The sequence below is a fragment of the Dromiciops gliroides genome, chromosome 4 (genome assembly GCF_019393635.1).
Source record: "Dromiciops gliroides isolate mDroGli1 chromosome 4, mDroGli1.pri, whole genome shotgun sequence".
Classification (NCBI taxonomy): domain Eukaryota; kingdom Metazoa; phylum Chordata; class Mammalia; order Microbiotheria; family Microbiotheriidae; genus Dromiciops; species Dromiciops gliroides.
The window spans coordinates 477,321,308-477,337,716 of NC_057864.1; the positions used below are offsets into that span (position 1 = coordinate 477,321,308).

The 16,409-nt window shown below is 42.9% G+C and overlaps 1 protein-coding gene across 1 annotated transcript in view; it reads right to left on the reverse strand.

The window, feature by feature from the left end:
* Positions 1 to 2,032: 2,032 nt before the first annotated feature.
* Positions 2,033 to 16,409, reverse strand: part of STYXL1 (serine/threonine/tyrosine interacting like 1) — a 68,358-nt gene continuing 53,981 nt past the window's right edge. Inside the window, exons 8-9 of the mRNA XM_044004877.1 lie at positions 13,551 to 13,663; positions 2,033 to 4,370 (exon numbers count right to left, since the gene is read on the reverse strand). Of these exons, the coding sequence (XP_043860812.1) occupies positions 4,239 to 4,370; positions 13,551 to 13,663 (245 nt within the window). The 3' untranslated portion in view covers positions 2,033 to 4,238. The remainder of the gene's footprint in view (positions 4,371 to 13,550; positions 13,664 to 16,409) is intronic.

Here is a 16,409-nt window from a genome sequence, read left to right on the forward strand (position 1 = left end):
GTTCAAATCCGGCCTCAGACACTTAACACTTACTAGCTGTGTGACCCTGGGCAAGTCACTTAACCCTCATTGCCCCGCAAAAAAATAACAACAACAACAAAAAACAAATGTTGAAAACGATCTCTACATGTAACTAGAAAATAATAAAAATACTTCTATGATTCAAAAATAAAAACAAAAACAAAAGCAGTTGTTTCTGTTGAGGCTGGTCACCAGATGGCAAAGTAATGAATCACAGAAACCTACAAAACTGAGGATCCCTGGAAAAGCAATGGTAGGCACAAGGCTACCATATACATCACAAATGCCAAGACTATTAAGGATGTCATCCAAGATACAAACAGAAGGAAAAAGATGGGCTGGTCAGGTTATGTGGTGAGAGTGAGTGATAACCAGTGGATCTCCTGACTGGTCCATGGGTATCTTCCAAGTGGCCAAAAAAATGAAAAATAAAACTCAAGAGTCACATGGGTGGGGTGGGGATGTGTGGAACATGCCTAGCCAGAGCAGAATGAACTTCCAAATGGAGGTGATCTCAGATCCACTTTGAGTAAGGACCCCAAAACTCTGGCATTGTTCTTGTTCTCAAAATCAGAGGGCAGATGCCTAGAAGCGCTAGATTAGCTCAGGCAGCTTCATTTCACTGGTGAAACAGGGGTTGAAGGCCATCTTAGACTAAATGGCTAGGTGACACTCAGAGCCTCAGCTCCCCACCCCACACTATAGGCCATTTCACACACACGTACACATACATATACAGACATACATACACAAATGCGCACACATGCAGTGTATGTGTGTGTGTGTGTGAAACCATATTATGAATACTTCTATTGATTAGTTCTTTCTCTGGAAGTAGATAGCATCTTCCTTCATAGGTCTTTGGTGGTAGATCTGAGTATTTATAATACTCACAACTTTACACTTATTCTTTGAACAATATTGCTGTTACTGTATAAATGTTCTCTTGGTTCTGCTCATTTTATTTTTCATTATTTCATGCAAGTCTTTCTATTTTTTCTAAAATCATTTCCTTTTTTCCCATCTTACAATATTGCTGTTATTTTGTATACAGTACATTTCACTTTGCATCAGCTCATGTAAGTCTTCCCAGGTTTTTCTGAAAGCATCCTGCTCATCATTTCTTATAGCACAATAGTATTTCATCATAATCTCATCCCACAATTTGTTCAGCCATTCCCTAATTGATGCAGCCCATAGTTTCTTATAGCACAGTAGTATTCCATCACAATTATACATCTCAACTTGTTCAGCCATTCCCCAGTTATCAGTTCTTTGCCACCACAAAAAGAGCTGCTATAAATCTTTTAGAACATATAGATTCTATTCTGTTCCCTAATCACTTTGGGAAATAGACCCAGTAGTGGTATTGCTGGGTCAAAGGGTGCACACAGTTTGATAACTCTTTGGGCATAATTCCAGATTGCTCTTCATAATGGTTGTATCAGTTCACAGTCTCACCAACACATCTGAAGCATCGGACAGACCAGTGCTACTAGTGCAAATATCTGAACCTCTACTCTGTTACCCTCATCATCCATTCACTCTGGAACACCTTGGTTCCTTGTTTCTCTCGTTGATGAGTCCTCACCAATGGCTCAGGTCATTCTTCATTCCTCTCCTGGTTTTGCTTTTAATTCGCCACCACCATGCCCCCACCTTTCAGCCTTCCCATTAGAATATAAATTCTTTGAGGGCAGGGATTATCATTTTGCTGGTACTTGTAGCCCTAGAGTTTAGCCTACTGCAGACCTCATGGTGCTTAACAAATGCTTGACTTGACTCTTCCTGCCCCATCCCCCATCCTTTTCCCTTTCTCTGAGGACAGACACACCCAAAGACCTTTGTGGGGACAGATGAATGCCACCAACATTCTCTATCTAAAGCAGGTTTCTTAAGCTGGGGGTCCATGAACTAAAAAAAAACAACTAATCACTATTTCAACATAATTGGTATCCTTTGTAATCCTGTGTATTTTATTTTACTCATTTAGAAACATTATTCTGAGGCGGGGTCCACAGGCTTCAATAGACACACACCAAAGGGGTCTAAGACACACAAAAACATAAAGAATCACTGGTCTAAAGATTAAAGGAATAGAAACCCTGCTGAGCACAAGCAACTCACACACTCTGGCTGCCCCCCACAGGGGAACATCCACTCTGACTTCTGGCCATCTTGCCTGATACATCTAGAAGCTTGTCTTGGGGGCTTGGGCCTGCCCCAGGAGGAACTTAGAGCGCCACCCCCCCAAGGTCATAGTCTTCTCTGCATCTCTTTCCGGGTTTGATGCGGATGCAATCAAGAAGCGTAGAGGAATATGGTCCCCAAATGTGTCTGACTCCCTTATGAGGGATTTCTGTCCCTCATGCCTTGCCCCAACCTCACTCTCTCCACTTCCACAGGCCCATCTCTCTTTGATATCTGAGATCTGGAAAGTGCAGAAAGGTCACAATTGTGGAGTAGCTGGTGGCTGCTTCAGCAAGGGATTGGTTTGGGTTTGGTTTTGACATCTATGATTTCATTAGCATAGGGAAGTCCCAGTGGGTAAACTCTATGGATAAAACTCAATGACTGTCTGGGGGGCACTGAAAGGTCATTGTGACTTGTCCAGGGTCACACAGTGTGGGCCAAAGGTAGGACCTGAACTCAGGTCTCCAAGACTGGCTCTCTACCCACTATGCTACACTGTCTCTCAGATAAGGAGTTCAATGTCCTCAATTCCCTAGGTTTCCTTGTATTTCACATCATAAATGGTTCTCCTGAGAGGCAGATTTATTGGGGCAGAAAGAATGCTGGACATGCAGTCAGTCAGGAATGACCTGGCTTTGGCTCTTAGTCACTGGGTTTACCTTTCTAAGCCTCAGTTCCCCCATTTGTGAAAAAGGGGATAATAGTCTCTGTACTGATCTTCCCTGGACTTCTTTCAGAGGGTTTTGATCACGAGAAGAACATAAAATCCAACTCTCCCATTTCCTGATGAGGGCCTTGAAGCCCAGGGAGGGGAAGCGACTGTCAAGTAGCAGAAGCCTGGTTGGAATCCAGACCCTGCGCCCTTTCCATACTCAGCTGACGGCCAACTGAGCTCACCAACCTCGGAGGAATCTGCCCCACAAAGGCGTCTCATCCCCAGGCTGCATTCTAAGTGAGACCTGGCACTTGACCAGGGTCCTAGGATGAAGTCTCTGTTGAGTTCTAATACCTCTAGAAATGTGGGAGTCGTTCTTTGAGAAGCACAGACCAGCAGAGATGAGTAAGAAGAAAGGTAACTGGGACTGGGAACAATGGATAAGATGCAGACCCCTTCTTCTGGGCTAAACGAAGGCAGGGTTCTCCTTGGTCAGGGTTTAAGGGCCAGAAGGTGGTGCCTGCAGTGAGGAAGGATACCATGTAATCCCACCCCACTTTTCAGGGCCTGGGGCCCTCTCACCCTATTTGGAATCTCACTGGGACCTGGGAGATCACTGAGGCTTTCAAAGCTGCTGGAGACCCAGAAATAGTTGAATTTTGGTTGGGGATAGAGCACCCTTGGAAGAATATTTGTCTTTCCAGTTCCTCTACCCCAGGATTCCGCAGCACTCCTAAAACGGTTGGGACAGCCCTGACGTGACAGGTCCGGCTTAGTCCAAACCACATCTCAGGAAGCTTCAGAGATCCATGGAACCTCTCTGATGCACAGGATTAGCTTTGTGTAGGCACCACTTCAGTGGAGAGGGGCTCAAGAGAAGCCACCTAACTGTTCTGGAGGAGTATAAATGACTTTGGCTTGGTCTGCAGTGAGGGGAGGACACCTCTTCAGGCATGCTGGAGAGCTGTTTCCAGATGTGTTCCACTTGGACCAAGGATGTAAAGGCATGAAGGTAACAGTGCTTTGTCACATCATAAGACTGGGAACTGGAAGAGACCTCAGAAATCACCTATTCCAGCCCCCTCATTTTACAAAGAAGAAATCTGATACCAAATGGAGAAGTGACTTGGCCGATTCCTCCTTCTTTTCCTCCCTTTAGCCCTTCCTTGTTTCTCCAATACCTCCAAGGGGACTGTCCTGAAGCCGTGACTGGAGGCCACAACTACTTGGGAATTCTGGAATAAAAGGATGAGGAGGGGAACCACAAGAATCCCCTCCCTCCTTCCTGGCCCAGGCTGGTCAAAGAGTCGACCCCAGCTGAAGTGAAGAAATAGAAGGCTTTGTTTTTCTGGGAAGCTTTGGGGAAGGGTCAGTAATGGGGATCTGAAATGTCGGTGACAGCGGCCCCATGGATCACCTTCTCCCATTCTACCAGCTGCTCCACAAAGCCTCTGTTGGGCCGAATGTTGTTTTTACAGTTCTGCACATGGGTCCAGGATCTCTGCAAATACAGGAAGAAGAAAGTCAAATTTTGTCAAGAGGGTGTAGCAGTTATTTCCCTTGTATTAGAATCAGTGAGATAGATAATGCTCCCTGGTAGTATTATTTGTCAATCTTTCACTTTATTATTCAATTAACAAGCATTTATTTTCTTGCTCTCTAAACCTCCTTCTCCTGTCCCAATTTAAGAGGGAAAAAACCCTTTGTAACACATATACAAAGGTGCACAAAGCAACCCCGCCCCATTCCCTGCAGTTAAAAATGAAGGCCTTGTTCTGTGTGGTCAATCCATCCCCTTTCAGGAAGTGGGCAGCATGCTCCCTCGTTGGTCCTCTGGAATCAGAGTTGGCTGTTGCATTGGCCAGAGTTCTCTCAAGATTCTCCTCACAATGTCCTTGTTGTTGTATAACTTGTTCTGTTCACATCACTCAGCAACAATCACTTCTGGCGGCTGTTTCATTTGATATATCATTGCTCAAATTCATGCAGATGTGCCCCATGCAGGACTTTATGATGCCGTCTTTGGATTGGAGCAAGTTTCAGAGGCTCCATCCTGGAACAAACCACTTTCACTTCCATTGGACAAATCCAGGGGTATGTGTCTGTCATGGCCCTCGAGAAGGAAGGGCTATTTTTTCCAAAAGTATTTCTGTAAACCTGGAACCTCTTGGTGTGTCTGCTGAGCAGTGATCAATCTTCCTTTTCTTCTCATCTTTTTCGATAAGAACTAGCCCCGGGACAAGCTGCTTTCTGGAAATTATTCTTTTACATTAAATGTCCTGTGGGCTATTTTACAAGTAGACAACAAATGCTGTTTGCAGTTGAATCAAAGTATTTGGAGGAAGGTTTTTCCAACATAGGCTCATGGAAAGCATCTCTGGTGGGAGCCAGAATCACAAGTATAATGGCTACTTCAACCGTCCCCATGTAATTTTGATATCCTATGCCAAGTCTCTACATTTAGAAAGTTTTTCATTACAGGCAGGTTGGAGAGATTATGATGTTCTGGTAAGGTGACATCGGTTAGAAACCATGTTCAGAATGTCTATGGATCAATTATGGGCAACAGTTTGGCCTATGATAATAGTTCAGTTAGCTCAGTGAAGTGGCCCCGTGGATAAGAGTGCTGGGTCTGGACATCAGGAAGTTCCATTCCAGCCTCAGATACTTCCTAGTTGTAGACTGTGGGCAAATCACTTAACCCTGTTTGCCTCAGTTTTTTCATATGTAAAATGAGCTGGAGAAGGAAATGACAAAACCATTCCAGTATCTTTGCCAAGAAAACCCCAAATTGGGTCATGAAGAGTTGAACATGACAGGAGATGACTAAATAACAACCAAACTGGTTCAATTTCTATGCAAGTTTACTAGCTGAGTTGTTAAAGCTGTCTTGAAGTCTGTATTTATAGGAGAGAGATTTGTCACTTGTCAGTTCATGAAAGATAGTAAGCTTCTGACATGTGATTCTAGCCATAGGGTCATGTCTTTCTCGGTATTCAGAAGGTGGTAAATATTGACAGCTTGGTGTAAAGTGTTTCTGCCACTTCCTTGCAAAATCAATATTAATCACTCGGTCTGGGCTCCTTAAAGGATGTTGAATTGTTATCATAAGCCCCTCATTTCCATAGGACAGTCATTTATTTGCTCCTTTGTCAATTTATCACTAGCTGAGTTCATGTGGAGTTGCCCATGCAGTGTCTTTTGGGTCTGTTCTTGGATATGGGCCATTCTACAGGTTCTATCCAGAAGTAAACCACTTTCAGTTATCTGAGAGAAACCCAAAGGTCTATACCTATTTTCAGTCTTTACTACCTAGTGATTGATATCTGCTTGTTCCAAAAGTATTTCTGAAGACTTCAAAAAAAGTGTTACTAATCTGCTTCCTTCTTTTTTGTAGAGGATTTGGTTTGGGTTTTTTCCTCATAGCCCACTTACAGTGAGAGACGCTTTGTTTCATGAATATTGGATGGATTTTTGCTAGGACACTTTTCAAATCCGGTATGGCCTATTTTATAGTTCTGAAAGTAGACATTAAGACTGCTGTTATAGCAACAGTAACTGAGAAAAAAATCTGAAGCAGAAGCAATGTAAGATGAGGATGGTGATGATGGTCCTGGCAGTGGTGCTGGTGGTACTTACTTTGCTGAGCTATTGTGAAGGTATAAGGTACTATATAAATGCCAGCTATTATTGTTGTTGCAATAATCAACCTCATGGGTGTTTTGTAAGGAAATTTCCCTTTAAAGTACTATATAGGGCTGCTAGGTGGTGCAGTGGATAGAGCATGGGTCCTGGATTCAGGAGGACCTGAGTTCAAGTCCGGCCTCAGACACTCGACACTTACCAGCTGTGTGACCCTGGGCAAGTCACTTAACCCTCATTGCCCTGCCTTCCCCAAAAAAGTACTATATAAATGTCGTTTACTATTTAAAAAAAAAAAAGATGAGCAAGATGCTATCAGAAAAACCTGGAGAGACTTACGTGAGCTGACGCAAAGTGAAATGTACTGTATACAAATAAACAGCCAATATTGTAAGATGATCTGCTTCAAATGATTCACTTATTTTTAGCAATGCAATGATCCAAGACAAATCTGAAGGATTTATGAAAAATGCAATCCATCTACAGAGAAAGAACTGATGGTACCTGAATACAGATGTAATTATGTTTTGTTGTGTTAGTTCCTTTTTCTAAAGTTTTTTTGTCTGCTATGTTTTACATGAACACACATGTATAACTTATATTGAATTACTTAAGTTCCTAAGGGGGGAATAGGTAGGAAGGATGAGAATTTGGAACATAAAGGGGTTTTTTTGTTTGTTTTTTAGTGAGGCAATTGGGGTTAAGTGACGTGCCCAGGATCACACAGCTAGTAAGTGTTAAGTATCTGAGGTCGGATTTGAACTCAGGTACTCCTGACTCCAGGGCAGTGCTCTATCCACTGCACCACCTAGCTGCCCCTGGAACATAAAGTTTTAAAAATTGATGTTACAATTTGTTTTTATATGTAAGGTGGGGAAAAAGTGGAAAAAGTCTAAATAAATAAATAAATGAATGAATGAATGAATGAATGAATGAATGAATAAATGAATGAATGAATGAATAAATAAATAAATACATACATACATACATACATACATACTCCTGGGGGAAAAAAGACTGCTGTTAGTAAGTTTTCGTTTCTTTAAGCCTAGCCTTTACATTCAGATTTGATTTCAGGATGCTAGTAAGTCTCTTGGATATTCAGCCTTCTGTTTTCTTTATGCTTAATTTGTTCATGAATCATCTTTATCCATTTGGTTCAACGTGACTTCCACATTCAAGCTCAAAGCCTTCAGTGTCTATCTTTCCTTGGTATACTTTAAAAACCTGATATTTGTTGAGTCCATTCTGATATTGTTAGAGAAGGAATCCACAAAATGAAGGAACTCTTGTGGAGCCATATAACTTGTATCCATGTCATTCAAATGATTAATAAGATGTTTTGGCTTGATTCTCTCTTTGATTTGGAAGCCAGACTTACTCCTTTTGTTTGTTTGTTTTTGTTTATTTATTTATTTGTTTTGTTTTGTTTTTGGTAGGGCAATGAGGGTTAAGTGACTTGCCCAAGGTCACACAGCTAGTAAGTGTCAAGTGTCTAAGGCCGAATTTGAACTCAGGTCCTCCTGAATCCAGGGCCGGTGCTCTATCCACTGCATCCCTTAGCTGCCCCCCATACTTACTCCTTTTTAAGAGAGATAATAATGGATTTCAGATAGGGGCAGCTAGGTGGCGCAGTGGATAAAGCACCGGCCCTGGATTCAGAAAGACCTGAGTTCAAATCTGGCCTCAGACACTTGACACTTACTAGCTGTGTGACTCTGGGCAAGTCACTTAACCCCAATTGCCTCACCCCCCCCCCAAAAAAAAAGGGCCAAGATAATAATGGATTTCAGGTAGAACCATAATGGGTTTTCTCTGAAGACAAGTCATGATTTACATTGGTCACTCTTGCCATTATTATACTGGTGGCAGGTTTTAAATACAAAGGTTTTCCAGTACCAAGTGCCCTTTGATGCTTTCACCACATCTGGGCTTATTTTGCACAGTCCTAGTCTGTGAACAAGTTGCACATGTGAGATGAAGTCAAAGGCTTTGCCATAATCATGAAAGGAAGCAGAGATGTTGTGGCTCTTTGGGACAGCTTGCTGAATAATCACCAAACAGAAGAGTTTCTCTTGTGACCACCTGGCACTTTTGGACGTAACCTTTTTGCTCCTCAGTCAATATATTGTTCTTTGTAAGTGTCTCCAGATTTGAGCGATTCAATACTGTAAATGCTTTGTATAAAGAACACCAACATGTAAGTGGCCTACACAGGCCTCTTAAAGCATATGGTTGCCTCAAGACTTTTGGAACCCTCTTTTTTGGGGAAGCCTCCTAATGTTCTCATCTTTCTGTTAATGAAGATAGGATCAGGTGTCTGAGAAGAAGATGGTAAAATGCTTTGTTGGTCACTCATGCATCACTGTGCTGCACGTGAGCCACAGATCTAACCTGCCCCCCGCCCCTATCCCTTTCCAGGGATGAAGAACAGCTGGAGTTTCCGTCACCTCCCTTGACATAGTTTCTATTGACCATTTATTAATGGCACACACACTTCCTGTTTCCTGTTTGATCCAACCCCCAGTTTTGTTGTGTTGGGTTCTTGGGACGAGTTAGAAACCAGAAATGTTCTCCCCACTCCTTCTTACGGGGATGTCTCTCCTGACTTCTTTGCTTCTCCATCCACTGTAGTAAAGTTTTCACTTGCCATTGGATGGTTTGTTTTATTCTTTGCCAGGCTTTGACTCATTGTATCCCCTTAACCTTTGGGCTTTTTCTTTCCATTCCTAATGAAGAGAACACAGAATTTCTGTTATATTTTTCTTTTCCAAGTTCCATTCTGTAGGTTTCTTTTATGTGGCTCTTGATTGGGCAATACAGCCTTTGAGTCCTCTCCAGAACGTAGGAACTAGACACTAATGTAATCTTACAAAGCCAACCCCCAGATCTCTAGGACTCTCTCGGGTCGCTAATGTCATAGTGTTGTAGTTCTTGCCCCACCAGCATTTCTTGATGGCACCAACTTTTCTTCTATCTGCAGCAAAGACCACTGCATAGACTATAGTGTAAGTCCTGAAATGTTCACATACTTTTATGAGAGAATGCATTCATTCAGGATGATCTAGCAGATTTCAATTTGGAATTATTCGGTTTTGGTATCACGGGTCTTCTGATTGAATTTATGTGCTTATACAGGAATGGTTCCTTGAAATTCTGATCTAAGTCCCTCTTTAGACTTCAGCAACTCCACCACTTGTCTCTTATTTCATCTAATCTAGGCTAAGGGGTAAAGTTTTTTGTTCCAACTCTTGCCCTGCATTGGTCAGTAGAATGTTGATTTGCGCCTTGGAGCTGAGGGTCCTGTTGATAAAAAACAGTCTGAAGTCCTTGCCCATAACTGGTAAGATCTGCTTGCAATTTGGTTATGATTTATGAAAGTCTTCATGCCTTTAGTCCATTTCATGCATCATCATGCGTGTCCTGCTTTGCAGATGAAACCTACTCTACGTGCTGCACCCCTGCCCCCATTAGAATGTGAGCACAACTGTATTCTTTTTCTGTTTGCATCCCCAATGTTTGGCACAGAGCTTTGCATACAGTAAGTGCTTTTTCCTCCTCCTCCCTCCCTCCCTTCCCCCCTCCTGCCTGCCTGCCTATTCATTCCTTCAGGCATCTCCTTGGCATTCTGCTCTGTTGGCACTGAAGCATTGCCAACATTGGATATTTCTGACTTGCTTGCATCCAGAGAACTCGCAGACACACTTGCTTGGCCATCCTGTGCCAACTTGACTCCCGAGGCAGTTTCCAAAGGAGTCAGCCCCCATTCCCCTGCTACTACTTTGTCTGCTTCTTTGACTTGCAGGAGCAGGTCCCCCAGGGTGGGAGGATGCTATGTGTATCCAGGCAGTCAATACAAAGTAACTTCAAGGGAGAGAGTTAGTAGCCATAGGATGGAGAGGACAGTCAGGAGAGGCTTCAAAGTAGCAGGTGCAGTGAAAACAAGAGGAGGTTACCAGGAGAGAAGCTCCTCATCCAGCTGGTTGTATCGTAGAGTCTGGGAGTTAGGTCAGAGACTCTGTAGGGGGAAATAGACTTCTGGGAGCCAAGATGGCAGAACGAACAGTAAACTCCATAACTCTCTCATATTCACCTCCAAACAGTCATAAAATAGCACCCCAAACAAATCCTGGAACAGCAAAACCAGCAAAAAGATGAGGTGAAACAGTCTTTGAGCCCAAGAAACTTGGGTCACCAGGTTAAAAGGGGAGTGCGGTGCAAGACAGCAGGCATCCCAGCAAGCCGGCACCAAGCCTCACATCGGCAGTGTGGTAGAGCAGGCAAACACCAACACCAGGACCCCCATTGGGCCTCAGCATAGTCGGGGGTGGGGGCAGATGCCAGCTCTGAGAACTGCCACATTGCCAGGTGCTTCAGTGTATCCCAGGGCCAACAGGCAACTTCTGGCCAGACTGCTCTGGGGCTACACAGGACCCTGGCTCAGCACCAAGTAAACTGCCAGACCACTAAGGCCTCCAGGGGCACCAGACACCTCCCACCCCACCCCATCAGTGCAGCACCAGACACAAGGGTTCCCCAAGGGCCTCAGAGTAATATCTATGTAGCACCAGGCAAACAGCCAGAGCCTGTAGCCCCTGGCACAAAGAGCCTGAGACAGTGCCCCTTCCACCCAAGGAGCAGAGCTTAAATTTAAAAGAAAGGAAAAAAGACCAAAAAGATAAGCAAAAAACAACAGAAAAAGAATCTGACCATAGAGAGTTATTATGGTGACAGGGAAGATCAAGACACAAACTTGGAAGAGGACAACAATGTTAAAACACCCTTGGGTAAAACCCCAAAGAATAATGGGAAGGGTTTTCAAGCCCAGAAAGAACTTATGGAAGAGTAGAGACACTCTAGGACGGTTAAACTTGCCAGCCTGAGGGGCTCCTGGTGTAGTGGTCAGAGCACTCCCTGGCCTCAGAGTCAAGAAGGCTCTGGGTTCTGATCCCAGCCCAAACACCTACTAGCTGGGTTGTGCTGTGTAACTTTTAACTTGGATCTATCTAAATCAGTACTTTCCCCATGTCTTTCAAAATGCATAGAGAAACTTCCCAAGATATTCCTGACAAAAGAACATATTTACATGTAGCATTTAATAGTTACAGGGGCCCACTGATACTGGGGACTCTTTACACAGTGAAAGGGGCCATCTGTGCTTAGCTTGAATGGATTTCCTCAATGAAACAGAATAAGACCGTGATGTTAGACCAATAAGGTAGAATTCCCAAGGACTCTCACTATTGCAGCTCTCTTTTCTCCCCCAAGAGCCTTACAAAAAAATACACATTATTACCTGGGGCACTGGAAAAATGCCTGCCTATCTTCTGGGGGGTAATTCTATTACAGAGATAGACCTCTAACACAGTGAATAAATACAGAACAAGTTCATAGTATACAAGTATACAGACCATGGAATTTTTCAACCCCAACATATAACAATTCTAAGCTGTTTGTTTTGTCTCCTGATATTATAAAGACAGCAATATGGGCCAGGATTGCAGAGAACAATAGCCTTAATTTCTTTGCTTAGCTTTTGGTCTGGCTCAAATTCATTTGCCTGCCTACCCAGAAAGGATCTTGGGAAGAAAGTGGGCTTTACTCCTCTACCTTTCACAAAGCTTTTGTGGGCATTTTGGGCATAAATCTATGAAATGAATTTCAGAGGCACCACATCCCCTTAAGGGATTAAGTGGGAGGTATAAGAAATTTCCAACCCTAAGTCAGACAGTTGTTTGGGATCAGCCCTAAATGTAGATAAAAGATTGAAGCCTTTGCTGAAGGGCACTCTGCCTGGCTTCTGTTTAGTTCCCTTATTGTTAGATGTGGTCTTTCATAGCTTCTGTTTATGACTAGAGAGCTATCTATCTGCTTTTATCAGGGAAGGATTTTCTAGTCAAGTATCCTAGCAGATGGAAACAGAAATAGCTGGCAACTGACCCCTCAAGAGAGAATATGCAAGCAAAGAAAAGCTAAATGACTAAGATAACAGCAAACAACTTTCCTGGAGTGATGTCTTTCAGAGATGACACACCCAGCTGAAGGAAATAGACATTACCAGGGGCATCAGCAACTCTGAAAACACTGAAAGTGTGAGTTGTTCTGGCCAAGTGTGCCCCAGGTATATTTTTTGTATATTTTGTGTGGTGGTCATGTAGTATTCCCTATGTGTACATGAAGAGAATTTTCTAAAGAAGATGACTTTATTTACTACATTATTTGCTATTTTTGCTTCAACTAATATGTCCTTTGGCTCACTGGTAAAAGTAAACACATTAGTAGAGACTCAAAACTTATTCATGTTGGGTGAGTCTTACATAGAAAGGACTGTGAACCTGGAGTAGATTTTCTATACCCTAAGAGTTCTATAGGGCTTTGACTGGGATGGGAAAGAGAGAAGTTTCTCAATCTTCTAAGTAATTTTCCAGTTCCTCTCATTTCATGAAGAAAAAGTATTGGAGCTAAGATACAATAAGCTATTTCACTTCTATCTGTGCTTGACATATACCTGCCTGACTGGTTTATTGATTGTCAGGAGATGAGAAAGATAGATGTAATCATAGGAATGTGGTGGAGTCAATTCTGACCAGCTTGTGGAGAGCCAATGGAAAAATTTCCATGGACTCAAATGCACCTCAGAAACCAGCAATCACTACAAATCAGGGCTTGGTTTTACTGTTTAATGGATCGTCTAGACTTTAAAAAGTGTTAATAATGCAGATGAAATGAAAAGTATGTGTGTACATTTTTTATTCTGAGAGCCTGACTCTTAAGCATTTACCAGCACCCCCCTGTGTTACCCTTTATAAACCCATTATTGCCCTGTATCGCTCTGGATGGCAGAGAAATACTAAAGACTCATGGGATGAAGTCATCACCATCCCAGAGGAGGATGGTAGTTGTTAATATTATTCTTGGCATCTACCTAAGGTTTGCAAAGTCTCCATTGTCTCCTTGGAGCCCCCCCACCCCACCCCAACATCCCTGCCTGCCCTGGAAGGAAAAGAAGGAAGAAAGTAGAACCATTTGGTCTATGTACCTTTAAAGATTCTCTGTTCCGATGCATGAGATAAGCCAAAATCACAGTGCAACTGCGACTTATTCCCAGGGTAGAGAAAACAAGGACGACAGAGCCAAGATTAACATGGGCGTCTGAAACAAAAAGGAAAGGCACATCAGTTTGGGAAATCAAATGCCACCTTGCTTTGGTCAAGTGATGGCTCATGCTTTGTTTTGGCAAATTGAATGGGCCTCCCCCTCCCATGTCATGCACATGTATAGTTAAAGTGTGATAGGAGATGGAAAAGACCTCAGGGACCTTCTAATCCAATCTCTTCATTTCACATTGGAAGAAACTGAGGCTCAGCTTACCCAAGGTCAAGTAAGTATTAAGTGTTGGAGGCAGAAGTGAACCGAGGTCCTCCAACTGTCTTATCACCTTCGGAGACTACAAACTCCATGAAAGCAGAGATGGCGTCTGATCTAAGCTTTGTACCTTTTCTAGAACTTAGCATAGTTCAATTTATTAAGCAGAGTAAGTCTTTGTTGAATGAACAAATGAATGAATGAATGGATGATCTGTGTTGCTTCTGGGAAATGACATTTCCTTTCCATCCTGGGAAATGGCATATGAACTTTCCTTATAAATGGATTCTCTTGTGACTTCCCTCTGATGCATGGAAGAGATGTGGGGAGGAGGGGCCACTGCCCCACATTTGCTTAGTGTCCAGTAAATGGTTGGGGCTCAGTGGATTGAACAATGTGCAGGAGCTGAGAGCAGGTGAGACTTAAAATCAAGGCTCTGTGAGAGCTTAGGAAACTTCCTTGAAGTCAATGAACTCAAGGATAAGTGCCAAGAAGGATGGCTAAAGGCATGCCTATCAAATTTAATTGGGCACAGAGTGATCAAGTCCTTGATTTAATTTATTCTCTTCATCCCTTGTTACAGGTGAAGGTGCTGGGAGAAATTAACTATTTCTCTCTGGCATTTAATAACTAATTAATGAATAAAGACCAAGGTTTTCCCCTTTTCTACTTCCTCACCCAGAAATCAACTAGTGTGGGCAATCTCTCTTAAAGATTTACCCAGACCAAGTAAAAGAAATTCTAAGTTTGGGCTAATAGGTATATTTATGCAGATCCGGGGAAGTGTTGATTCTCTCTTTTGTCTTAACAAGTAATATGGAAAGTGATATCTCTATTGACCAAGGTTTGGGGGACCTAAGTCATAGTACCCCAAGACCCTCATTTTGATATAGTCCATCTCCCAGTGTGTTAATCAATTCGAGTTGATTTGCACTCCTCAGAAGCATCTGCTCTTTGTAGGGCATATAAACTGTGAGCCCACCACCATTAGAGCTCTTTGGTCTAAGAGAGATGGCCAAATGACCATCCTTTTATTAATAACGTGCTGGCTTTATTAATAAAATGATTAGATTACCCAGAAACTATGTCTCTTGGAATCTTTAAATTGTCATAGTGCATAATTTGCAATTATTTTCATGGTGGTTTTCTTTTCAAATCTTTGTCACAAGCACTGCAACGTGAGATGAACAAATGTCCCACAAAAGGATATTTCTTCCTGCCTTTGGGTGCACAATAAAAGCAACTCTACTAACTTTATTTGTCTATACAAGAAGAACCTATGACCACTCCTACCATTTTACTGCCATTCTTTTTCTGTCTTCTGGTTTGTTTTATGGCAAGAATGTCAGGATGAATAAAACTCAATTCCTCCAATAGTATATTTATTAATCAATCACTGGATAAGGTTATCTTACATTTGAAATATCAACAGTTAAGTCAATCTTTACTGGTAGTCTTAACACTGTATAATTCCTTTTTAACCCTTTGCCATCATCTCTGTACAAGAGGAAGGGAGTCGTATGAAAATTAGGACCATTGTGTACTTTTCTTCGTTCATACCATAATGGGAATGGATTAGTTTGTAGGGGGCCAGTCCCTGGGGTATGTACAGATATTCCCCTCCTGGTTCCAGTCTAAGTGACCTTGTAGACTTTGGAAGGCCATTTCTGGCCATGACTGGCTCAGGAGTTTGCAATGGGAAATGATGGAGAGTTCTCCAAATGACTGCTGACCCCAAACCTGATGGATGTACAAAAGGGCCTCCGGCTCTTCCTTCTCTTGATGTCCTTTGTGACCGCCAGGACAAAGGGCTGCTTTGAGCTGCCTTTGAGAGCAGGGGGAAGAGCACCTTTGGCTTCTGGTATTTGTTTTTTCTTGACTCAAGTTGAATGAATTTTTGAAGTGTCCACCTAACCTTGTGCATCTAGGAGATCCCATCAGAGGTCCCAGGAGTGGGTTGGAATTGAATGGTGATAGGAGTATGGTCCACCAGTGTGGTAGTGACTAACAGAAGTGTAGACACCTATACCAGGTAGAGAGATGCACTGAAGGTAAATGGATCAAGACTGATAGTCACTTGGGAAAAGGCAGTTTTAAGGGACCTGTGTCATCATTTTGAAAAGAGTATGCTATGAATTCTAGTAAGCTACCAAAACACTGAGCCCAGTTGTGTTAGCCTCTTGTGACGCGTTCTCTGTGGGTATACCTCACCACCATTGTACTCTCCCTCCACTACCCATAGACCTTGTCAGCTACCCTCAACCTGGTTAGCCTGTGTGTTGAAACAGCCACTGTGCACGCACAGCTTCTTGGAACCAAAAATGAGAGTGACAGGCCTGACACCTATTGGTGAGTTAGGGGGAGACCTTCCCCAGCAGAATGGGCAGATGACAACAATTTGTTACAAAGGTCATTCAGATGGCTGAAGTAGGCACTGTGGAGACGTTTCAGTCATGTCTGACTCTTCGTGACCCCATTTGTGGTTTTCTTGGCAGAGGTACTGGGGTGGTTTGCCATCTCCTCCTCCAGAGCA